We start from the raw sequence: 24,669 nt of genomic DNA, 5'->3' as shown, positions 1-24,669 counted from the left end.
CAACCATTTTTAGGAAAGGAAGAGATGGTTCTGACATCATGAGAGAACCAGTGATATCCACTCTCATTCATGTGGGAACTTGTACCGACATATCTCCTTCACACCAATCCCTCTCAGGGTCCCATCATTTCCACTAATCCAAAGTTTAGAAAGTATCAACTTTAAACTAGTGCTAACCACAAGTGGAACAAATTTCAAAACAGCGTCCAATGGAACTACATTGAATAAATGAACAAAATAGTAAAATGCCATGGCTTTACATACCATCAAATACATACATCAGCCCAGAAATCGCACATCAATACACGTCAACTCAAATCCGTAAGTTATATCATCTATCCAACGCTGGTACTAGTAAATGAACAATTCTACAGCAAGGAAGTACCATATAAACCAAAATCTGGGCCTAAGTGCAGTTATGGAGAGGACTCTGAAGTAAAATGTAGTTCTCCAGAAAATAGAAAAGACCATAAACTCACTTAAACAAACTAGATGGCTAAATGCTACCTCTGAAGCTGGGGAAGAGGTGATATTTCACTAGTCTTTCGGAGCAGCAGCAGTAGCAGCTTGTCTCAATCTGCGTTGGTGAACCTCCCAATTGTATAGACGAGCAATAGTAACCTGTGTAAGAGAAATTAAATAACTAAAAGCACCCCATAACTCATGTAATAATGCATTCTCCAATCTCCAGAATCCAGATTAAGTGTTTCAACATCATTGAACATAGACTAAAAATACCTGAGTTATTGTCACCTGATCTCTCAAGAATTGTAAATCAGCAATAAGAACTTCTAGACTTGCTTTTGCATTTTCTAAATTTTTCTGAAGAAGAGTAGTGGCCTGCACCATAGAGTCACAGAAGAACTTATTCTTGCATCATTGAAGCAGAATATATTGTGCCCAAGAGTATATGAGAGTAAAAGTGAAAACCTCTTCAGACGAATACTCCAACATAACATTTGCTCCCAGCCATAAACATACTGAATCATTATCCTCAATGCGTGCCCGTGAAAATATGCCTTCAGAGACTTCAAAATCAGCAATAAGTTCCTGAATTAAAATATAGAGCAAATGAAGAACTTAGTTTCATTTACACAATGAAGGACCACCTAGTTATTTGCTTAAGCTCATTGCAAAATAAAAACATTGGTTGAAGAATTAATCAAGGTTCTAAAGACCTAGAAATAGTCAATAAGGATATGTAGAATTATTGGAGCCCATACGTTGAAGCTAATCGTTCCAAGAGCGCACTTCGAGTAACTCCTACGTAATGACATATATGAAGCAAATTGATACTCACTGTGCCTAAGCTTTTCAGTAATGTATGTCCCAAGACAGACAGAGGAAAATTGGCAATTAGCCTTATTATGATTTGTAAGGAAAAAGTAAATGGCACACCAAAATCCCCGTGTTGGGATACCAGTGAATAAAAGGCATTCTATTTAGGCAGAAAGACTATGGTTTATGTTGGTTCCTCTCAAATTTAATTTTTAATACAACATAGATCACTGATCAAATGGCTCTCAAAGATCACAAATTTCACTGTGATTTTTAATTGAGAATGAGAAACATGTTGATTAAGCCCATTTTAAGCCTACAATAGGTATGCCGTATGCTCACTTCAAGTTATGATGAAGGCCATAATACTATAAGATATGGCATAAACTGGTAACCAGAAGTAATAGTGCAATCAACATAAATTACATGTAGCACAACCATCAACTATAAACTACATCGAGGGTTACACCTGCATTCTTATGGGCAGGCAACATCAATTAGCTATAGCTATATAAACAATGTCCCGGCTAAACTAAGAACCTGTCCCTCACCAGTTTAATAGACATATAGCAAATCATTCAAAAGGATGGCATGAAAACAGTATATAAACATTAATTAGCTTGCATACAACCAATGCTATCAACTAATTTAGAAACTAAGTCACAATATTATGTAATTTAAGATAAAGGTATAAGCTCTTCTCAACTAACAAAAAATGCCTAGTACAAGAAACACAAGAAAACGAACCTCATCAGTACCCTTCTTAGTTTGTAAGGTGGCAACTACATTAACGCACTTCTCAATATCAGGGATCTTTGCCTGAAAACCACAGCATGTATCATTTTTAAAGCTAAGAAATTTACGACTGGTGCTGGAAAAAAATTTTACATGTAGATTAGTATATTTTTCCAATTAAATCAACAGAATCTCAGTAGGCATAGTAAATAGGATGAAAAGAAATCACAGTAACCACTGATGAGAACCTGAAGATCCCTTTGCTGCGCGAGAAGCTTCATCTCCACGAACTTATACTGCTGTAGTCTGCACCAGATCACAGAAATAAACTTCGACACGAAAAAATTTACTAAAAGTTTCAGAAGTTGTGCTCAGAGATTAAAGTTCAAGAGAAAGTACCTTTCTTGGAGGAATGAGAGAGCGGAGTTGGCATCGAGGCCAGATTGAGAGAGATAGGTTTCTACATCCTCCACAAATTGAGCTGCAGGAATTCCTCGCCTCTCCGTCATTGTCTCTGACGACGATGCTGATGCCATCTATCTCGCTCTCCCGATCGGTGACTCAGTTTGAGGGAGAACAATAGGGGAATGTCTGAGTGTCCCTGTGACCTTTTGATTCCTTTGATACTTCTAGTTCTGGAAACAAATACGACGACGTCCGTGAAGAATCTGCAGGCCGAGATGAATGGGCCAAATTTCCATGGGCTTCATTCAGATGCCCTCGAAAGTCTAAATAGCTAATCCAAGCCCGTGATCTTCCCAGTATGGACAGGCCTTTTAAGTGTTCTTGAGCATTCTGATCCTTAATGGGCCAAATTGTTCTGGGCTTAGTCAGGCGCAGCTGGCAATCTTTATCTAAATAGCGAATCCAAGTCCATTGTATGTGCAGTTTAAATGGGCCAAAATAAGGGATCCAAGGCCGTAGTCTTTCTAATTTCTATATGGACAGACAAACAGCCCAAGTATGCTTTTGACATATTGGGCCTTAAATGATGTCCAATTCTAATGCTGGAAATATGTGGTAGGCCCAATAGTCAGACGCAGCTGTTAAGTGTTATTTGGCACTGGACAAAAAGTAACGCTAAAAGTAAAACAGGTGGAATTGAGGGAACTCAAATGGGTTTTGGGAGGTGTACCATAGTTTTAGAATTCACAGTACAATACCATAGTAACTCCCAAACAAACACCCATATCGAAATACTAGTTTCCAATGGAAATCATAGTTCAACACATTCGTTTATGAAGTGGGAGCCAAATGGGGTTTGCCTAATCAATAATTGGGATTGATTGGGGCAAACATAATCCTACCTAGTCTACCCTATAATAATCACTTTAAAGAAAAGAAAACCAAATATGAGATATGCCCAATTCAATAATCACACCCACTTGGGAAAAAGAGGAATGTGAAATTAAATACTTAAAAAAAAAGAAAAAAGAAGGGCTAATGGCAAGTCTTAGGATATTTCAAGTGTCAAATTACATTAATGTCCCCGTTCTTCATTCGAACATGTGAATACTATCAAAGTCAGTGGACAAACTTTGAAATCACACCATAAACAAACCGAAACACTAATCATTTTCATTGGAGCATTGTTTTGCAGCAGGCCCTCTAATTAGAATGCCAATTAATAACCCCATAATTCATATTTATCCGACACTTAAAAAAATTTCTATTGGTTCTCTTGAATTATTTATATAAATATATATATATATATATTATTTTGAAAGGACAACGACATGACATATTACTATTCAGATCAGACACATAAATATACTGGACAGTGTAATGAGAAAATATAGTACTAATGTACTACCTACCCTAAGACACAATTGAAATGTGAAAAGTGACTTATAATTGCATTGCCTATGTATGGTCCCCCGTTAATTGGATATTCTTTTTTCACATGTTGGTTTCTTAAGAAATAAGAGTTGAACTCTCTTTTTCTGGTACATTGTTTAGCTATAATGAGCCAAATGTATGTGTGTTTTCTCTTTCAGAACAGAATATGCTAGAATGTGGAACAATGCTGATCGCTGCTATTGGTTATATAAGATTTCTTCTGTACTTGGTGAATCTATTTTTTAAGGTTTTTTTTTTCTTCTGGGTAGCATCCTTAGTTTATATGCATATATACAAACATATATAGGCAAAGCAGATAGATTGCTAGAAAATGTATTGGGGAGGGGGGGTGGTTTGATTAGTTGTGGAGCTAGAAGATAACCTATCCTGAAACTCTTTTTAGTCTTTCATTACTCAATATGAGCAAGCTTTCGGTTTATTTTACATACAATTTGTCAAAGACAACATATGCCCATTTCAATTCGTATGATTGTATATATGAATATCCATCTTAAAACTCATAAGTAATTTCATCAATTTTTGAAATTTTTTTATTTTTTTTTTATCAATTCTAATCTAAATCGTTGGTCAGATTCAATGATTGAGATTATTGGAGTTCGGTAAATATTAAAGTTTACAGGAGTGTTATATATATATACACACACAATGTTTGTTTTTCTTGGAGTTCCATGGAACAAAAACATGACCCCTCCATGTGATTTGAAATTACTTAAAGTTACTAATATATTTTTGTTGTTCTTTATCTCGGATTCACGTGGGTGCTCCACCTAAATCAAAGCAACACTCATGTGTATGCATATATGTGTGTGTGGTGTCGGAGTATGTGGTGACATGTCATATGAGAGCAATGATTTTGTTCTTATGTCCACACCGGGTCTGATTACTTGAATTTAAATTTATATTGATTCGAGTATGATATTAAAAGTAATTAGAGGTTGAAAAAATATCGTGCTCAATATTTTTAATACATGTGCGATGGTATAAGGATACAAAGTTAATTGGTTCTTTTAATATCATATTAAGTAAATACTAAGTAAATACGTGTATATATATATATATATATATTTTATTTTTCCCCCTCCGGAATCTATTAGGTAAGAAAAGAATAAGATAAGGTCATATAAAAGATGATAAATAATCTGTACCTATATTTCTCCACCTCAAAAAAGTTACAACTAGCACGCTAAGACAAACTATCACTCTTGATTAAAGAATATATAAGAAACTAAAACCAATGCCACTTGTTTAAGGCTGATTAAAAAATAGAATACTTTAATTTAATTAAACAATATTGTCAGAACAAAACCTCAATTATTGTTTCATAAGTTAAATGGACTAATTAATTAATAATTTTAAAGCAAAAATTAAGATGGGCATGGGATGGGTTGGGTTGGGTTGGGTGAGGTGATGATGTTAAGTAGCAGCAGATATGAAAGAAGCCAAACATTGTGCAAGCCCACATGCCTGGCACTAATGATTTGATGCTGAATGGAGCCGACAACAACAATGCCCTACTTGAACTTGTCACTTTTTTTTTTTTTTTATCATTATCTTTTTCGATGGAATATGTCTAATCATCCTCAATTTAATTAGTCTGACTAATTATAATATTATAATTAATTAGTTGGCTATTTATTTTCAAGGAGGTCGTCATAATATATTAATAATATGGATTGGAGTATGCTATTGCTAGCTGCTATATATTTCGTCAATTACAGATTGAAACATAAAACGGGGGAGAATGATCAGAAGCTGTTATCTCAATATAATCCATGGAGATTAGGGGTGGTGGATTAAGGTTAGCTTTGATTTTGTGTCAAGGAAGTTTGCGTTGTTGAGTACTCTTTAGACCTCAACAACCATATTCAATTTCCATCAATATGTAATCATCATCTCTCTCTCTCTTCAAGCAATTGAAGCCTCAAATCAAAAGTAGATCTCATATAATTAACCAAAACCCAAGTAAGTGAAAATTTGATTAAAAAGAAACCAAACAGGGTTTATATACTTTTCATTTGAGGAGTAAATCTAAAATTATTAATGACAGATAGGCAGGGAATTGAATTCACAAAAACATTCTTTTCATCCAATAAAATACGTGAAATATGATTGTAACATGTGCGTTAGAAGTGGGTGCCACGAGTGAGAAGCAGCAAAGAGGTAGCTTTGTGAGTGGAGTGGAGTGGAGTGGAGTGGGCTGGCTATAACCGTTGATGAATCTTTGTCAAAATGGTGAGGAGTGATTGGATGTTGACAGCTCAAAAGTGTCTCTTTTGCATTCTCCTTGGAATTCCCCCCCTCCCCTCCCCTCCCTCTCCAACCAAGAGACTTTTACCTTCATCCGATCCCTTTAGCTGTAGTCTGTACAACTTCAATCAAAATAGACTAGACTCGGTTTGTCAAACTGGATTTCAATTCAATTCCACTCCAATCCATTCCAATGTCGGATAAAAGTCTGCAATTCTGGATGAATTTTTTTTTTTTTTTTACTGTCCTCTTCTCTCATTAACCATGCCTTCTATTCAAGCAAGTACAAGTGAAGATGACCCCCCCCCAATTGATAACTCTCTCCTTTTAAGCCCTCATAATAACTTTTCAATTTTCAATCCAACTAGTAAAGTAGAAACTAAAATTGCTTTTTTCTAATAGATAAAGAGTGATGAAACACCAAGCACCGGTGTCACCATATTTGGGTCGGCTGTTGAATTAACACAGTAGGCAGTTGTCAGCTCAACGTGGCTTCAAGGCAGGACCTCCCTCCCATATGAAGGGCCAAGTTATAGGGAACGAACACCCCATAGGTCCTTTGAATGAGTTACATGTGCCCAAATTTGATTCATTTGTGGTGACATTAACCCAAATGGGACATCACTATAGCTTAATGCCCCTTTTTTCTTTTTCTTTTCAAGGCCAATGTCATTGCAACAGCTGAAACCATGTAAATTAGCCCATCAACAGTTGACAGTAGGACCAGCAAATCACGATGCATGCCTTATCAACATCTGATGATGAGATGAAAGGCTACACAATCATCCTCCACCGTCGATCGGGTAGACAAAACACAGAATTAACGCCAAAAACTATATCACTCATACATCTGCCATGTCAGTTTTCATGGCATATACTACAGAATGCAGAGACTTCTCTGGATTATTCCATGATATATTTAAAACATGATTAATTATATATATATATATATATATTCGTATTCAGGCTTCGTAAGATAAAATTCCTTCAAAAATAGAGAAAGACACGTATTTAACAAGAAATTACTTGCAAGACAAGAGAGGGATTTAAAAATTACGGGGAAAAAAATAAGAATAATTAAATATCCGACTCATCAGCTCGGCGGAGGAGCAGAGGCAGAGGCAGCGGCAGAGATGGATCCAGAGCCTGATAACAAATCAGCTATAGCGCTCATGGCTCGGACCTGCATCTCCAACGCTGCGATATAATCTGTGGCCTCCTCTAGAATGACCGGCAAGGGCTGTTTCCGGCAACCAGGGACTAAAAGACCTAGTACCTTGACTTTCCTCTGTACAGCCGGTAAACTCTTGCCTTTCAAACTGAACACGCTCACTCTTGGCTTCTTTGACCGGGTACTACCAGACGCAGCTGCAATTACTCTCTGCTGTCTCTTCTGGTGGTGTTGCTGTTGCTTCCTAAACTTTAGTTTCAGCCGGCTCTTCAGTATCGCTCGGCTCCACCTGGTCCTCCCCTTCGCCGCAACCGCCAACGCTCTATCGGCAGCTTCTCGCACAGCTCGAGCTTGACGCGGCACCGATGGAGAAGGAGGACTAAGCCGGACCCGGCTCAAGGCCTGTAGAAGCTTCGAAGAGTAGATTTGCCGTTGCTTCTCTGTTTTCCACTTGGCATGGTCGTTTTGGTCCTGGTCCCTGGCTTGCGCCAGCGATTTCTTCTTCTTTTTCCTTTTTGAGCGATCAACCACCGCGTTAGAGTTCGTTACGGAGTTGGAGATCAGAGATGACGCCATCCAATTAGAAATCACAAGATTCAACGATTCGCTGTTCTCGCAGGCTGCCTTTATAGAATGAAATCAAATCAATTCAATAAAACCAGGAAAAAAGAAAAAGAAAAATTGAGATTCAAATCATCGAACCGCTATTATCGATATTCGAAACGCAAGAATTTAAATCTAGAATCCCGGAGCTTAAGATAAAGATAAGTTACCTTTTGAGATACGATCGAGTGAATATCGTGAGAGGTGTGTGGATCTGTGGAAGAAGAGGATGAACGGAACGGAGGTTGATGGGGCGTTGAAGGGTGAGAGAGGAAAGGAGAGGAGGAGAGTGGGGGGTGGTTATAAAGGAATCAAGAGAGAGCATAAAAACTTCATTTATTGCTTTTTGTGGATGAAGCTGTGCGTTTACTTTGGTGGGTTGGTTAGGTTAGTTAAACGGTTTTTTATGAATCGTCCCCGACTCTCCGTCTCTCCGTAGCCGTTACTGTACTGTTCCTGTTCTACTACTACTACTCTTTGTCTTGTTCTTTTATGATTGTTTGTTTAATATTATTATTTATGTCCTAATATTGCATATTTGCAACATATGGTATTTATTTGAGGTTGTCGTAACATAAGATAAGATGTATCCAGACTAAAAATCTCATATGAATCTGAAATAATTCATCCGAGTGGGTTTATAAACAAAGCTTAATCAACTCCTCTTACATTGAAAACTCGTATTGTATTAAATAAAGTCTTGAGAGTAAACCGATGCATCCACAGAGATAATTGATGGACTATTACAAATATAATTAAGACATGAGAGATTATTTATTTGGAGACATGAGAGAGAGTTTTGACATGAAAGCCAGTTAATTAAGCTTATTATGCCTAATCAGTTTGCAAGCTGTGGTGATGATTTAGATCGATGAGCTACCAAAAAACATGTATACTATTGAGAAGAGACATGTGATGTAATATCTAGCTTGTCAAACAAAGACATATATATATCGCTAGCTAAAGTTGGGGCTTGTTACTCCAAAAATACGTACAATTGTAGAGAAATATATGGACGATCATGTGTTTCAGTGGCAGATAATAAAGCCTAAATTTCTCAAACTCCAAATAGAGAATTAAAATCCGATGAATGGATAGTCGACAGGTTCAACCCAAAAATTGGCAATCGGGCGGGGCGGCATCGACCTTTCAGCCACTGAAAGACGAATAAAAATTAAAGCAAAAGGCATGGATGGAGCATGCATGTGCATGTTGATAAAGTGTAATAGCTAGCTAGGGTGGAAATTAATTTCAAATTGGACCTAAAAGAAAACTTTTTTTTTTTTAATTTTTAAATTCCGTCCATTGATTATTGGAGCCAGCCAGCCAGGTGATGATCAAGAAAAGGAACAATAAACAAAACTACAATGTGGGTTGTCTCACTGGCACCTCACCTCTTTCTCTCTTCTTCTATTGGGGTTTTGTTTTGTTCTTGTATTAATTTGTATTTGTTCAAGGATGTTTGGAGTTTCCCTCCTTTTTTAATGTGAGGTGTGGCCAGTTATGCTCCACATTTCCTGCTATATGTATTGTCCCCAACTCTCCATTTTTTATTTGCACCAATAATATATATGATCATACTTATCAACACATAATAAAGTTATATATATATATGATATAACACTGTATACATATGAGCCCTTCCCACCAACAAAGACGCTGTAATATGCCAATTTTCAAACAAGCAACATGAATGTTCCTTTTTTCTCCATGATTTGCTGGGTTGGTTCTATTTAAATTATAGTACTAATCATGGATGGACCTATTCCTTATTAATTCTCTTCAAAATCATGGTACCATGTGTCTCTAGCTAGCTGAATTCACTTTGGGGACAACAAAAAAAAAAAAAAAACACGTAGAATAATATTGTTCACATAATCTAATAAAAACACTGATTGCCTCTCCTGGTCTCCTGTCTTTGTGAGACATGCATGAAGAAACTAACAAATATATGTTCGATGAGGCCGACCTCGTAATATTTTGGTTTAAGGTTCAAAAATATACAACCTAACTAGCTAAGGTTGAAAAGGGCGACAAAATGATACTACCAACACTATCCTTTCATTCCATGCTCAACAAAATTTATACCATCACAACATTTGTATCTTAAGAGTCATATTCAAGCCAAGCACACTTAATTAGTACACTATTTATGTGTGGCATATATGCATTCAATAAGACTACTCCATGTGTGAATTGTGATTGTAAGTACACATTAACACATGCGAAATTAATGTCTACCATATATAAACTACATTAATAGACAACATTCTGACTAGGGTTGAGACTAGGTCGGTTTTACCGGCCAACCGACTTATTACTGACCAGTCGATAATAAACCATCAACCGACCCATATAGTCGGAAGGATAATATTATCCGACCCATCTATACGTGGGTCGGTTGATGGTTTTTAAAATTCATTAAAGTCGGTTGACCGAAAATTATAGACAAACAGATTATTTAAAAAAATATATAAATTATAAATAGTTAATACTATTAAGTTAAGTATAAATTTGTTAAATGTTAATTACTTATTTTATTCGAAAAGCTATATATCCCAGTAAATTTACATCTCAACAGTATACCAGTCTATGTGGCATCCTAATTGTACATGCCAGCATGGCATTAATTAAATTTTTTAAATTATTTCCCCACATGTCCTTGTCCTTGCTTTCTTTCCCTCTTCTTCCTCTATCATTTCTCTCTCTTCCCTATCTCTTCTCCCTCCTCCTCGCACGCCTCCCCTCACGGCCAACTATGGCCTCTTCGCCATCCAGTCATGGTTCACCCTACCGCTGGTCCCAAACGAAGCGCCAGGCCAGAGGGAAGCTTCCCAGCCCTCCACTGAAAACAACGACCAAGGATTTCGCGGGAAAAAGCCTACAAAGTCCCGGCCCTCCGCTTCTTCAAACGGCCTATCCGACCACCTCCGGCGTCTCCTCTGCACGTCGTCACCAGCGTTGGACTCCCCGAGATGAGGAGCACCTAACCCAACCTTTCTTTGGCCGTAACAACTATCAGAAGTAGATTTTGACCAGGACGTGGTCTCCAGTGCTGTGGGTGTTGTGGCGGTGGAGGAGGAAATTGGTCGGTCTCTGGGTGCTGCCGCAATGGAGGAGGCTGGAAGCGGATGGGAAGAAAAAGAAGATGACGACGTTGATTGAAGCTGTGAGTGGTGGAGAGCTGCAAAACAAAAAGTGGATACTGGGTATGGTTGGACGAAGGTAGCTGTGGGAGGGAAGGCTAAAGTACAATTAGAAAGTTGCAGCAAGAGTACAACCTATTATTGCTTCTTTTTTTTTTTGTACATTGTTTTTAACTATTCCATGCTTTTATTACATTATTTTTTATAGTTAAAGAATGTTATTACATGTAATTAAAAAAATGATGTAATTATTATCTGAATAATTCAAAAATAATGTAATTATAGTATGTGTAATTCAAAAACAATGTAATTATAGTCTGATAATGAAAAGTAATTTAATTACATATTTTTTTAATTTTCTAGATTATTACACTCTAAAACAATGTAGTTATACAAAAACAATGTAATAGCAATAAAACAATGTAATAAAAATCGGTGTAACTAAAAAATAATGTAATTACAATATGATAATGAAATAGTGTAATTGCATTGTTTTTGAAAATAATGCAATTAATAACGATTCGATAAAACATATCGACAATGGATCTTGTTGGAAAAAGTTTTACATGTTGATTCCGAATATATAATTTTTTTTGATTGTATTTTAATAGATAAAATGTTTTAAGTTTTTGTTTAAAAAAATAAAAAGTGAAAAACAGTTATGTCATAAGATGATGTCAGCATTGATAGTAAAAGAAATTAAATCAAAAAAGAAAGATATTTTTGTCTAAAAAAATAACAAATGTCATACTTTTCATATCAAATGGTGATGTGTCATTGTCATATAGATTGAGAGGCATTTGAGATATATTTTATTGGGATGTGTAGTGCTCCAGTATTTTATTTACTGAAAAACATTAAAACATAACTTACAAAACAATTTCATAAAATAAAAGAAAAAAACACTTACAAAACAAAACGTGAAAACGGCAACTGACACAGCTGTACAAGCACACGGTCTCCTGCCCTCCCACTCTTTCTCTTCCAGCCCTAAATCGACAGTCCCACTGCTGCTCCCACTCCTAGCCCTAAATTGACACAAACGCAAACGGCCAGATCCTGTTCGTGTTCCACACTCCCAGTCTCCCACTGGTCCCAGCCCTAAAGCGACACTTTCGTGTTCGTTGTGTTTGACACTCCCACTGCTCCCAGCCCTAAATCGACACAGACTCAGCACCATTCGATGATTCATTGCTAGCTAAGCTTGCGGCTTACAGCTGGTAAGTTAAAAGTAATCTCTCATCTCTGTCTCTCTTAGCCGGCCAACCCTAGAAAAGTATTAATTAATCTTTCGTATCAATTATTCATTGTTATTTATTTTAATTGTTCGACACTCCCATTATAGAATGATAAAGTGTTGTGGATGCGTGGAATTGTGGAGTAATGGTACTGTACTGGAGTGACAGGTTGTGGAATTCTGGAGTACTGATTCATATTTTTGATTAATGTATTCAACTTGCATTCATGTATTGTATTTATATTTGATTTTTTCATATTTGATTATTTTTACTAGGAAAGAAAATAAGATTGGAAACAAATGGAAAATTATTAACGGAAACAAGATTGGAAACAAATTGACCAGCGGGGAAGGATTCTTTGCCAGTCTCAACTTTCTGAGATAAAACAGAGATGCTATGTAATCTCATTACCAGTATTTGACCGCAGTTAAAAAATTGTAAATCCAATTAATGGTATTCCGATGACAAACGTAACGCTAGTATTCTGATTGCAAAGGTAATTGGTAACCCTAGAAACCCTCTTTGAGTCTCACAGACCTTTTCCTCTGAAACCTTCTAGACGACTGTTAGAGCAGAAGAAGCACTCTTCCATCGCCTTTCTGCTCTGGATTATCAAGTTCAAGCAAAAAAGAAGGTTCATCTCGAGACTCTCTTCCGTTCTCTCTCTATTACACCGTTTGCTCAGTGTTACGCGTTTGGGCTTCTGGGTTTTGGCAGGTTTATGAGATTTAGTCGAGGTTTTTTTTTTTTAAAAAGAGAGTGGATGATCCATGTTTAAGTGTGTTGTTAATCTGAAAGGAGTTCTAACCCTTTTTCTTTCCTGAATTTGTGTTTTATGAACTGACAAAGTTTTTTTTTTCTTAAATAAAAATTATGGTTGTACACTTGTACTGTGGTTTGTTGATTACTGTTTTTTACTTCATAAGCTTCTGTTTAGACTCTCCCTTGGAATCAACCCAAAACTGCATTTGTAAATTGTTTCATGTAAATTGATACCTAGTGTATTTATTAGATCAGGAAGTGAGGCTGTTGTTGCCTGATAATTCTTATTTTGCAGTTTCACTGAAATGAGTTCTGATCCGGATGTCCGTAATCTGAATATGAAGTCTGCTGAGGAGGGTACTTCAATGCAGGTTGATTCTGATGATGCATTGGTGTCAAAGGTATAAACTCTGCCTTTTTTCCCTCCCTATCTTCATCTTTGTTTTGCTTTTTAGTCCATCAAGTTGCTGAGACAAGCAAGCAAAATGAATTGCAATGGAGATGTTATTTTTGATATGCTGTTGTTCCTGGCTTATTTCCTGATATAACATAAATAGTTGTGATGGAATTGATCAACTTTGGGCTTTTATTTTCTATTTTAGGACTGATGATTTGTAATTTAAGATTCTTTTAACTTTTCCAAACTGGGCTTCGTTTTATTTATATTTTTTCTACAGGAAAAAGGTAAAGAAAAAGAGGAGGTTACTGAATCAATGGAGAAGATGCATATTGAATCGTCAACAAACTTCAAGAGAAAACCAGTCATTATTGTTGTCATTGGAATGGCAGGTATTTTATAATATATGCTAATTCTTTTTGCAGGGCAAATTATGATTTACAAAATAATGCTTTCTTTAGAAAGCAAGATTTTAGAGCTCTAACAATTTCATTTAGGGAGTGGAAAAACAACATTTCTTCATCGGCTGTATTGCCATGCGCAAGCTTCAAATTTGCGGGGATACATAGTTAACCTTGACCCTGCTGTGATGACTCTCCCATTTGGTGCAAACATCGATATAAGAGACACTGTCCGGTACAAGGAAGTAATGAAGCAATTTAACCTCGGACCAAATGGTGGAATTTTGACATCTCTGAACTTGTTCGCTACAAAATTTGACGAGGTATAACTTAATGTCTTAGGAGATTTATTTTAGCATCATCGGATTCATACTAGTATACTACTGAGTACTGGCTTCACTGCTTATCTGTCATGAAATGCTGTGACTTGTATGAATGGCTGAGCTAGTTAGAGATCTTTTATACGATACAGTTTTCTGATGCGGGGAAAATATTTCATTGTCACTGTCATGAAATTCAAGTTGTATGGCATTCTTGTATTGGTGGTGGGCATTCAGTTTATTAATTATTAGTTTTTCTTTCTGGTTTTGTTTCTTTATGGCTCAAGTGTGAGTTCGTTCACTCTTAAAAGGGCTTTTTTAGATGTGGTTACTCTATGGCCACGAAATGTCTTTAACTACCTTCTTGTTAATGCTAGCGTCTTGCAACAATTTTTAAACTCATGACTTGTTTCTGTTCCACGAATGTCCTTGATGCCTAGTTGCATCTCCTCTTCCCACAAGATGGTGTGGAGGATGAATACTATGTTTAATCCCGCTTGGGTGCACAATTTTACTAACCAACCAAAAGAAAAAGATTCTTTTTTGTCTTTACACTTTTTCATGGATCCTAATCCTTATGATTCCATGTAGGTTATTTCTGTTATCGAGAGGCGAGCAGATCAGCTTGATTATGTTCTCGTGGACACACCTGGCCAGATTGAAATATTTACTTGGTCTGCTTCTGGAGCAATTATTACTGAAGCTTTTGCTTCAACTTTTCCCACTGTAGTGACTTATGTAGTTGATACTCCTCGTTCTGCAAACCCCGTTACTTTCATGAGCAATATGCTTTACGCCTGTAGCATACTCTACAAGACGCGGTTGCCAATTATTTTGGCATTTAACAAAACTGATGTTACTCAGCATCAGTTTGCTTTAGAGGTAAAATTTCTTTAAGGTAGACTATATTTGAACAAATTTTAGTGTCTTGTTCCTTACTTCCATTTGTTATACTTTGTATTATGTGTGATTTATGATGGTATGATGATCTATAAATTTGGGAAGAAAATGGTTAATTTCAATTTTCTCAATTATTCTAATTGCATACTTCCTGAATGTCATGTGTCACAGATGATTTAGAAGTTTCATCGCTTTAGGGATGTTAACAGTTAGAACACAACTCTGTTCTTTTACATCTCTCAATTTCATTATAATTGCAGTTTGGATCATTGGTAGGCAGTGCTCTTTTTACTTGTCATAACATTTATAATCTGGATGTCAGTTCAAAAATTGGTCTGTACTTCTCGTGGCATCTAGATAGTGCGATACTATTTAAGCTTAACTTTGTTGCATCAGAAATGAACTGAGATTTGAGCCTCTTTTTATTGTTATCATTTGCTCCAATGCATAGATTTTTGTTTGGGGACTCTTCTTCAACACCTGTAAAGCTGCTTTACAACCTTCCATTCAAAAGACTGTTTTATTTGATGCTGCTTCTGCGTTATGGGATTTGAAAATTATCATTGGGCTTTACCTATTTAAAATGAGTTAAAATTAAGTTGTGCATGTGTTTTAGTTTATATATATATATATATATATCCTTGTCTTGAGAACTTTTTTTGGATGCAGTGGATGGAAGATTTTGAAGCATTTCAAGCTGCTATAAGCTCAGATCATTCCTATATGTCAACTTTAAGTCAAAGCCTTTGTCTTGCACTGGACGAGTTCTATAAGAATTTGCGATCAGTAGGAGTCTCTGCGGTGTCTGGTGCTGGAGTTGGGGACTTCTTTAAGGCTATTGAAGCAAGTGCTGAGGAGTACTTGGAAACCTACAAGTATGTCCTAGCTTGTGTTCGATTCTTTCATCTTGATGCTTAATTCAAACTATCAAAATCTCACTTCTTTCACCCGCTTATCTTCTCCTTTTTTCTATTTGGTTCTTGTACATTATTTGTGTAGGGCTGATCTTGATAAGAGACGGGTGGAGAAGCAACGTCTGGAGGATGAACGCAGGAAGGAGAACATGGAGAAGTTGAGGAAGGATATGGAAAAATCCGGTGGAGAAACAGTGGTCTTGAACACTGGTTTGAAGGACAAAGAAGCCAGGAGTGAGGACGTGATGGATGAGGAAATTGAAGACCAAGATGAGGATGATGACGATTATGAGAGGTCCAGTGAAGATGGAGATGAGGATTTAATAGATGGTGATGATGAAGAGGTCACCAGATTCCATTTGTAGCCTTTGTGCTTGCTTGAATTTGTTGAAACCAAACCTTGTATCGGTGTTTTTTTTTTTTTTTTTTTTTTTTGGAATAGCCAAGTGATACTATTCTAGAGAAAGTTGATATTTGTTTTATGGTTGTTGCCCTGCACTAATTTATGGGGTCTAAAGACCTGCTTTGCTCTATGCAACTTTTGAAATACTTACTTCGTGATCCTGTGCATTATTTTACACTTGTTGCAGGATAGTGGATGGGCACAAATTCAACATCTTTACTTACGTGATTATATTATATTATATGGAAGAATGGTTTTTTAGGTAACTAGGAAACAACATTAGTACCATTTATTGGCATGCCACCATCCAAACCTTGAAGAAATTTTGGTTTTATTTTTGTTAAAAGGTGATTGAGCGTGAGGTATCCATGCCAAGTCTTTTTCTGGGAGGGGGAAGGAAAGGCGTTGGTTTGGGTTTTTTTCTTGTGGAAAATGTGAGAGTTTGGGCTGAAGTGACAGGTGATGTAGCTATTGATTGAAGTGGGTAGCTGAGCTAATACACAGTCAGCAATTGACATGAATTAACATTGATTGAAGTGGGGACAGCTGAGCTGATACAGAGTCAGCATTGGACGTGAATTAACGTTTGATCTTTGTTGGTTGGGTGGGATATGAATAAAAGAGAAGATACTTTGATTCGAAGCCAAATCCACTATTTAATTTAATTTAATTTGTCATATTCTGGGCCTGTGATTGTGATAACAAACAACTTGACAAGGGAATCCAAAAGCTTTCCTCTGTTTGTGGTCTGAATAATCCAATTGACCAATTCATCCTCCTTCCCTTAAAACCTACAAGACGACAACAACCTGGTCCCTTGGTGCTATTCCTTTTTTGGGGAAAAAAACTAGAAGATGACAAATGTGGACCACGTGGCGCCGATGCTTCAGGTCAGAATCTTTGTTTTTTGGGCTGTTGCTTGTTGCATTCTTATTGATTCTTCTGCCATTTATTACTCCTCTTCTTCTTCTTCTTCTTCTTTTTAAAATAATGGGCTTTGAATCGTTTAATTCATTATTTTTGTTTTTAAAAAACTCCTAGTTGGCTTGTATTAGTACTATCAAAGTATCAATATCTCACCAATTTGGACTTTCAAGGAGGAGGGTGGGCCGGATCTAGATAGAAGATGAAAAGGGATTTGATTGATATAGAAAATTTCCAAGTAATTTCGTTCTTTGTAGAAATCATAATGCACAATAAAAAAAAATGGTTTAACTGATCACGTCAAGCCAAGGCATCAATTCCCATCCCAATCTATATTTTATCAAACAAATGAAAACTATATACTATATATGAAAGTATTATACATTCATAAAATAAATGTTCATAAATTTATATAAACATCTGAATCTGATATTATATTCATAAACTTACATAAACATAAACTTATGGGGTTGAATTTTTTTAAAAAAATAAAATAATAGATTTACGACTTTTGGCGTTAAAATATTAAACAAACAGTTCAGAAAGCGTCTTCTTGTGAGTATCAACCAAGAGATCAGTTGGAGATCACCGAGACGAGAGATCAAACATGGCAAAGCACGAAGACCTACCAATTCCAGTTTACTCATCCCTGGAACCAGTTTACGGACACGATTCTCACCTCGAGGAAGCTCAGTCTCGTTTCGATAATTTGAAGTCCAAGTTTCTCGAGTTCTTCGGTCACCCTCCCGACGTATTTGCTCGATCTCCAGGTCCGTCTGAAATCCGTTCCGTTTCACAGATTGTTTTAATGATTCCGGATCGAATCTCTTTTCTCGCGTCCGGATAAATATAATGTTTAGAGTAAAATATGATAAATAGATACTTGTTCATATTCTTTTTGGTGGATTTGAATTATTGTTGATGATCTGGAGAGGTGTAACTATGTAAGAATTTGATGGTTGTTCATGTCTATTCTGTTTTGAGTGCAGGACGAGTGAACTTGATCGGGGAGCACATTGACTATGAGGGATACTCGGTGTTGCCAATGGCGATAAGGCCGGACACAATCATCGCAATTCGTAAGCATGATGCAGGGGAGGCTGAAAAGCATCTGCGAATCGCGAATGTCAGTGATAAGTACATGATGTGTACCTACCCTGCCGATCCTGATCAGGTTTATTGATTAATCACATTGTTTCCTTACTTTTATATCATCAGATGCTTAAAGTACGTGACATTGTTGCATATTGTTCAGGAAATCGACTTGAAGAACCACAGATGGGGCCACTATTTCATCTGTGGGTTCGTTCCTACTTAGACTTCGTGCAATTGTGATTGGAGTTTTTCTTTCTTTGTTAGTGTGTTAAATGTTTACTATTCATCTTTTTGTCAAATAGCCTAGAACTCATATTGCCACCGGTCTGAAGCATGTTTTGAATTGAAAACTTAATTACTAGCGGTCTTCTATTGTTGCCTGTTGGTAAAAAATGTTTCCAGAAATTTTTTGCTGTTGCTGTTACTTTATTTGGATGATTACTTTACTGAATAACACGGTTGGTGATGCATGGTATTTAGTTATTCTTCAGTAGTAAGTGATGGTTTGTGTTCTCTAGGTACAAAGGTTATTATGAATATGCCAAGTCCAAAGGAGTGAATGTTGGGGAGCCAGTTGGACTTGATGTACTTATTGATGGAACAGTACCAACAGGTGTGAATTTTCTTTATCTTAATGTGAATTGACAGAACATGGAACGCTAATTACTTAAGTATTGTAAATTTGTAATGCTTTTAAATGGATAATATCGGCTATGTGTCTCCAATCTAGGTTCCGGTCTCTCAAGCTCTTCAGCTTTTGTTTGTTCTTCTACAATTGCTATAATGGCTGCATTTGATGCGAACTTCCCAAAGGTATACCAATCAATTCACTATTGCTCCACATAATGCATTATGTACCTTGAGCTGCTTAGATGTCTTCAAGTTTGAGGGAAATGCATCACTGTCATTGGGCTAAAATATGGTGAATTCTGTAGGTTTTCTGCATGATTCTTTTTGCATTTGTGCTTGAAATGATATTTGGATCTTCTGCTGCCTTCTAATGAAGTAGAAAATACTATATCTTCTGAAAGTGGAGCAAGGAATTTAGACAAGTAGAACATGATTGCATTTGCTCTATGACATGCTATTTCCATGACACTGAACTGAGGTTGTTTATATACAAGAATAATGTTTTCTTGTGTGTTGGATATGACGAGATATCTAGATGCAGAATTACTATAACACTATAATTTGTGGAATTTTTGATGCATCTTAATCTAGTGGAGTGTATGTTACTGTGCATCATGGTTGACATGGTCCTCAAGTATGAACTTAAGTTCCTTGTTCACATAGAAAGTTAATATGAATTAAGTATTTGACAATCTAATACTACTTTTGTATTAATTATTTATTATTTTTGTGTACACTAGTACTCTTAATAGATATTATGATTTTAATTCTATCATTTATCTTTATTTTTTGGTCTTATCGTGTCCCTTTTCCATGAAAGAACTAACAAAAGTGAGTATTTGCATGCCCTCTAGGCATTAGCACGTTGCACACTAATGTCTTAACCTTTTTTTCGTTTTTAATGCTAAATGTTATTTCCTCATTTACAGAAAGACATTGCCCAAATTTTGTGTGAGTGCGAACGCCACATTGGAACACAGTCTGGTGGAATGGACCAGGTAATACTTTATGCCCAGAGGAATTATAACTGCATGTGTTGTTGTTGGCTAGTGTTTCTTTTCCTCATGGGCAAGGACAATATTTTATTGACTTTAAAATGTTTTCTGCTGTTACTATGTCTTGCACATTTATCTTTGATGTTTAGAAAGAAAACAGGTAATGGTGTTGATACCATATTGAATGAGCTAGTTTTTTCTGTTATTCCTTTTTTTTTGGAATGTCTTTTGGTTGTCAAGCTCTTTCTCATGTATATGGTGTCTTTTTGTTCAGTTGTGCTGATGGATTCCATTCTGTTTTCACTTCTTGATGACATAATTACCTGTGTGGGTTCCTGTTTAGCTGAATCGTACCATACTGTTTAGGTGATTGATCGAAAGCAGAATCTTGGAACATAATTTATGTTTCTGCTGTTTCTACATCTTCTCCATTTTGTGCTGAAATATTTATTGAGACTCACTACGGATACAACCAATGTTGATTTTTTCTACTCTGAAGAAATGGCTATTGACCATTGTTATTTAGATTGTTGATCATAATATCTCGTTTCTTGTTTCACTTCATAGGCAATTTCTGTTATGGCCAAGACTGGGTTTGCAGAGCTCATTGACTTCAACCCTATTCGTGCAACTGATGTGCAACTTCCTGCTGGTGGAACTTTTGTAATAGCCCATTCCTTGGCAGAATCGCAAAAGGCTGTTACTGCTGCGACAAATTACAATAATAGAGTTGTTGAATGCCGACTGGCAGCAGTAAGTTTATTTTCATTTAGATGCAGTGGAGGAGTTTCTTGTGCTTGTGTATCCTAGGACAGTTTTCATATTACGTTCCTAGTATTCATTTTTAACTTTTGAGGTCTTTGGCCTTGGGTTTCATGTTTGAAGGTTTGAAACATATCCTGACCACATTTTGATGACTATGTTTCTTTTCTCATCTGGGGCTACATTTTCTTTTAATCAAGAGTATTTTCATGATAGATTGACTAAACTAGAGAAACGTATAATAGAAATGGGATTGAAATATATTTTTATTGCTCAATTAGAATTGACTCCCATGGCCTTTAACTGCCTCAAAGCCTTTTAAAGAAGAGTCCAGAAGACCTTATGAAAATTGAACATTCTCACGAATTTTCTCTGTGGTGCAATTTATTAGTCTTGCCTTGGTGCCCTTAAATGCCATTCTGTCTGTTTTTTCATTCTCAAATATACAAGTTTCTTTCAATGCTTTACATGACCTTATCATGTCCAAGCCAAAATATTTGAAGTCTTTAATTCAATTGAATGTTTGATTAGCTGAGTGCTTCTATATGATATTTGCTTATAACTAGTCGACATTGTAGTATGAATTATTGGAGGGCTTACATTTTACATATTCACTGATCATGCAATTTCTGAAAATATTTTCAGATTGTTCTTGGGATTAAGTTGGGAATGAAACCACAGGAGGCAATATCAAAAGTCAAAACTCTTTCAGATGTCGAGGGGCTGTGCGTATCATTTGCAAGCAGCCGTGGTTCTTCGGATCCCGTAATTGCTGTCAAGGTATTAATCCAATAAGTTTTCACCATTTTTTTGTTTTGTTTTCTCTTTAGTCACACTCACACCTAGCAGGCCATATATTATTTTAGACTTTGGTGATATGAAGCTCAATTTTTTGCACTCCTAATTTTCATCTTTGCTACAGGAATTTCTGAAGGAGGAACCATTTACGACTGAGGATATTGAGAAAATCATAGAAGAAGATTTGCCATCAGTATTTAGCTATTCACCCACTTCTTTGGATGTGCTAAAAGCAGCCAAGCACTTCAAATTATACCAGGTACTTATTATTGTTAATATTCTGGGAATACTTTTACTGGTGTATTGCCCATTTGCTAGAATTGCTTCTCGCCATTTCTCATATAAATTATGATTCAATTTTGTTGAATTTTTCTCTTAGTTTTCCCTGTCCTTATTATACTTACTTACTTTTTGTTGTTTTGATGTGCATCCCTTTCCCAGAGAGCATCTCATGTGTACTCCGAAGCCAAACGGGTACATGCTTTCAAGGATGCAGTATCAGCGAATTTAAGGCATGGCTTTCAATGATTTATGTTTTTTCTTGTATAGTATGACCGTGCTTTTTGCACTAATATTTCCAACTATATTTTTGACTATTTGAGAGTGTAGCTTTAGATATGAGTGGATGTCGAGAGTGACTAATTTCTCTTATGGCTTTGTGTAAGCCATGCACTGGTGTTGTTTAGATGGAGTGATAATGTGTCTTGAACCGTAATTTGCTATATGTCCTGTTAGACATCTCATTCAGGATGGAGCTTATGAAAGCTCTATTTCAAGGCTGTGGCAGACGAGAGTTCACGATGATGGCTAGGGGAGTTCCATTAGAAACTTCAAAAGGAGTTATGAAATTGATTTGCAATCTATCTCTTTTGCTTTAAAAGCAGGAACTGCTTACATCTTGGGCCACTTGTTCATTTTCATTATTAACCCAAATAACGTTTTGTAATTTGTAATTTTTAATATTTCTTATTCTTGTTAACTATGCTTCATTGCTCCGCCACTGAAGCTTCCGTATTTTGTTGGAAGAATTTAGCTGTTTGATAAAAAGTCTGGCCCTTCATAACCTCTTTTTGTAGCTAGGCTGAAGGTTAAGAGTGCTATGTCTGTTTCCTCTTTCCTTTTCTTCCCCCTTTTCTTGATATTGATTTTCGAATACCTCTTTTTTGTAGCTAGGCTGAAGGTTAAGGGTGCTATGTCTATTTCCTCTTTACTTTTCTTCCCCCTTTTCTTGATATTGATTTTCGAATAACTGTTTTGCAGTGAGGAGGACAGGCTAAAGAAACTGGGGGAGCTAATGAACGACAGTCATTACAGCTGTAGTGTGTTATATGAGTGCAGGTAAAACCATTCAGAAGTCCAGTTTTAAGTAATTTATGTTTTGATTCACTGCATAAAAGATGTTTTTATTAGCAAGTGACTGGAAGAAGTTATAGAAATGCTATATGTCTTAAGGTAGTAAGGTTCGTGTATTGTTTACTTTCAACATATTGTTACTGGTTGGGCTTTTCATTCTTGGGTATCTCCCCTGGAGAAGACTCCAGGTTTTGAAGATTAATGCATTTCTGTTGCTTTTGCAAGCATTCATGTATAGTTGTGCCTAAACTATTCTACATTCACAAAGCGATATTATGATAAACATTGCTTGCGCAGTAAAGAAAGACACGTCTGGCTATGGTTTTAACTTTCCTGGATGAATAGATTTTCTTTCTCTTTGCCTGCACAGCATATGATCAACAGAGCTAATTTCACAAAATGTCTCTACCTATTAATGCTAATTTGTTTCCTTGCTTTTGTGTTCTGTGTGCAGCTGCCCAGAGTTGGAAGAACTAGTGAAAATATGCCGCGATAATGGTGCCCTAGGTGCACGTCTTACAGGAGCTGGATGGGGCGGTTGTGCTGTGGCTTTGGTGAAGGAAGGTATTGTTCCACGGTTCATCCATAATTTGAAGGTACTTGGAGACTCGAACTGTTGGATTCTTGTTCCTTGCTACGAAAACAATTTAGTAGTTTGACCATTTATATGAATGCTTTTTGCAGGAGCAATTTTTCCAAACAAGGATTGACAAGGGAGTGATCAATAAGAAGGATCTTGGCCTGTATGTTTTTGCTTCAAAGCCATCCAGTGGTGCTGCCATTTTCAATTTCTAGTCCATCTTATGTATCCATTAAATAAAAGTTCCACGGTCCTGGATCAGATTTGTTTACCTTCCTTTTATTATGTCAAGAAACAAACACAAATTCTCTTTTAAGTCTTTTTTATCTGATTTTTCCGAAGGGACGGAAGTGAATTCTATAATAAGATTTTGCCTGCGCACGTGAGTATGGGCTCTCCATGTTCAGATTGGGTCATTGCATTATTGGTTTTTTGATGGAGGTCAAACCACCGGAGTTATGGGCAACAGACCCACATCCATTATCGCAATCTTGATGGGCCAACTGAGCTCCCTAACTACAACTACAATGCATCAAATGCCTATGAAGAATGAAGATAATAAAAAATCTCTTTAGCAATTGTTCATTTGTCTTGTTCAATGTACTGTACATGTTTCTAAAACCTCTCTCTCTCACACGTGTGGAGGTGGTGGTTTGGGCCTATTCACAGTTTCTCACACTAGGCTAGGCCAGGCCGATGCTCATTTCATTAAACTTGGGTGGGGCTTTCTGTCTCTGTAGGATTCCAGTATATTCCCATTCCGAACCAGCTAGTGCTAGGGAAGGAAGACTGTGGACCATCAACTCATCAACCATATATGTATTTTTCATTGTTCATTAGTAAATTAAAATCTACTTAACCCCTATCTAGACTAGACTTGTATCCCCATTGATTGGGTATAAGCCTCCCTCTTAATCCAAAAATATATTTTAGAGACAAAATCATGAAGGTCTTAATCTCATAGCGGACATCTATTTTTGTTTTGGGACGTTTTCAAATGAAATAGTAATTATTTCATCAAAAGGTCCACCTACAAGCCTACAACTCTTGACATGTACTAGACAAACATAGTCATATACGCTCTGTTTATATGCGGTCCAATTAGCCGATTTGAAAAAGCTCTTAGGAATCTGCTCCTTACTTCGTCTTACTCGATT

General features: G+C 36.5%; 4 protein-coding genes across 7 annotated transcripts; 2 read left to right on the top strand and 2 right to left on the bottom strand.

The window, feature by feature from the left end:
- Window positions 1–167: 167 nt before the first annotated feature.
- On the bottom strand, window positions 168–2,628 carry LOC120000642 (probable prefoldin subunit 3). The gene is made up of 6 exons (XM_038848768.1): window positions 2,413–2,628; window positions 2,262–2,319; window positions 2,026–2,097; window positions 931–1,050; window positions 739–840; window positions 168–621 (listed from the first exon to the last, which is right to left on the bottom strand). Exons 1-6 carry the CDS (start codon window positions 2,547–2,549, stop codon window positions 538–540), a joined length of 573 nt encoding a protein of 190 aa, XP_038704696.1. The 5' UTR covers window positions 2,550–2,628; the 3' UTR covers window positions 168–537.
- A 4,450-nt stretch (window positions 2,629–7,078) lies between these two features.
- LOC120001149 (transcription factor bHLH147-like) lies at window positions 7,079–8,220 on the bottom strand. Of its 2 annotated transcripts, none has more exons than XM_038849414.1 (2): window positions 8,065–8,220; window positions 7,079–7,915 (listed from the first exon to the last, which is right to left on the bottom strand). In XM_038849414.1, the coding sequence occupies exon 2, from the start codon at window positions 7,865–7,867 to the stop codon at window positions 7,214–7,216; it is 654 nt and encodes a 217-aa protein (XP_038705342.1). In that variant the 5' UTR covers window positions 7,868–7,915; window positions 8,065–8,220; the 3' UTR covers window positions 7,079–7,213. The 2 variants fall into 2 exon arrangements, with proteins under 2 accessions (XP_038705342.1, XP_038705343.1); XM_038849415.1 differs by having other exon boundaries at window positions 7,079–7,911; window positions 8,065–8,216.
- A 3,745-nt stretch (window positions 8,221–11,965) lies between these two features.
- Window positions 11,966–16,545, top strand: LOC120002552 (GPN-loop GTPase QQT2-like). 3 transcript variants are annotated; one of them, XM_038851337.1, is made up of 7 exons: window positions 11,966–12,260; window positions 13,336–13,441; window positions 13,718–13,829; window positions 13,935–14,161; window positions 14,750–15,040; window positions 15,728–15,933; window positions 16,058–16,533. In XM_038851337.1, the coding sequence occupies exons 2-7, from the start codon at window positions 13,346–13,348 to the stop codon at window positions 16,335–16,337; spliced, it is 1,212 nt and encodes a 403-aa protein (XP_038707265.1). In that variant the 5' UTR covers window positions 11,966–12,260; window positions 13,336–13,345; the 3' UTR covers window positions 16,338–16,533. The 3 variants fall into 3 exon arrangements, with proteins under 3 accessions (XP_038707265.1, XP_038707304.1, XP_038707357.1); XM_038851376.1 differs by having other exon boundaries at window positions 11,966–12,271; XM_038851429.1 differs by lacking the exon at window positions 11,966–12,260 and adding an exon at window positions 12,782–12,912 and having other exon boundaries at window positions 16,058–16,545.
- A 1,301-nt stretch (window positions 16,546–17,846) lies between these two features.
- Window positions 17,847–23,918, top strand: LOC120012333 (galactokinase-like). Its single transcript, XM_038863740.1, has 13 exons — window positions 17,847–18,069; window positions 18,289–18,473; window positions 18,555–18,601; window positions 18,913–19,007; window positions 19,125–19,207; window positions 19,954–20,022; window positions 20,587–20,772; window positions 21,427–21,561; window positions 21,704–21,838; window positions 22,021–22,091; window positions 22,840–22,917; window positions 23,387–23,528; window positions 23,617–23,918. The coding sequence occupies exons 1-13, from the start codon at window positions 17,907–17,909 to the stop codon at window positions 23,725–23,727; spliced, it is 1,500 nt and encodes a 499-aa protein (XP_038719668.1). The 5' UTR covers window positions 17,847–17,906; the 3' UTR covers window positions 23,728–23,918.
- The last annotated feature ends 751 nt before the right edge of the window (window positions 23,919–24,669 follow it).

Source organism: Tripterygium wilfordii, chromosome 1, assembly GCF_013401445.1.
Source record: "Tripterygium wilfordii isolate XIE 37 chromosome 1, ASM1340144v1, whole genome shotgun sequence".
Lineage (NCBI taxonomy): Eukaryota > Viridiplantae > Streptophyta > Magnoliopsida > Celastrales > Celastraceae > Tripterygium > Tripterygium wilfordii.
This window is presented reverse-complemented; position numbering and strand designations above follow the sequence as displayed.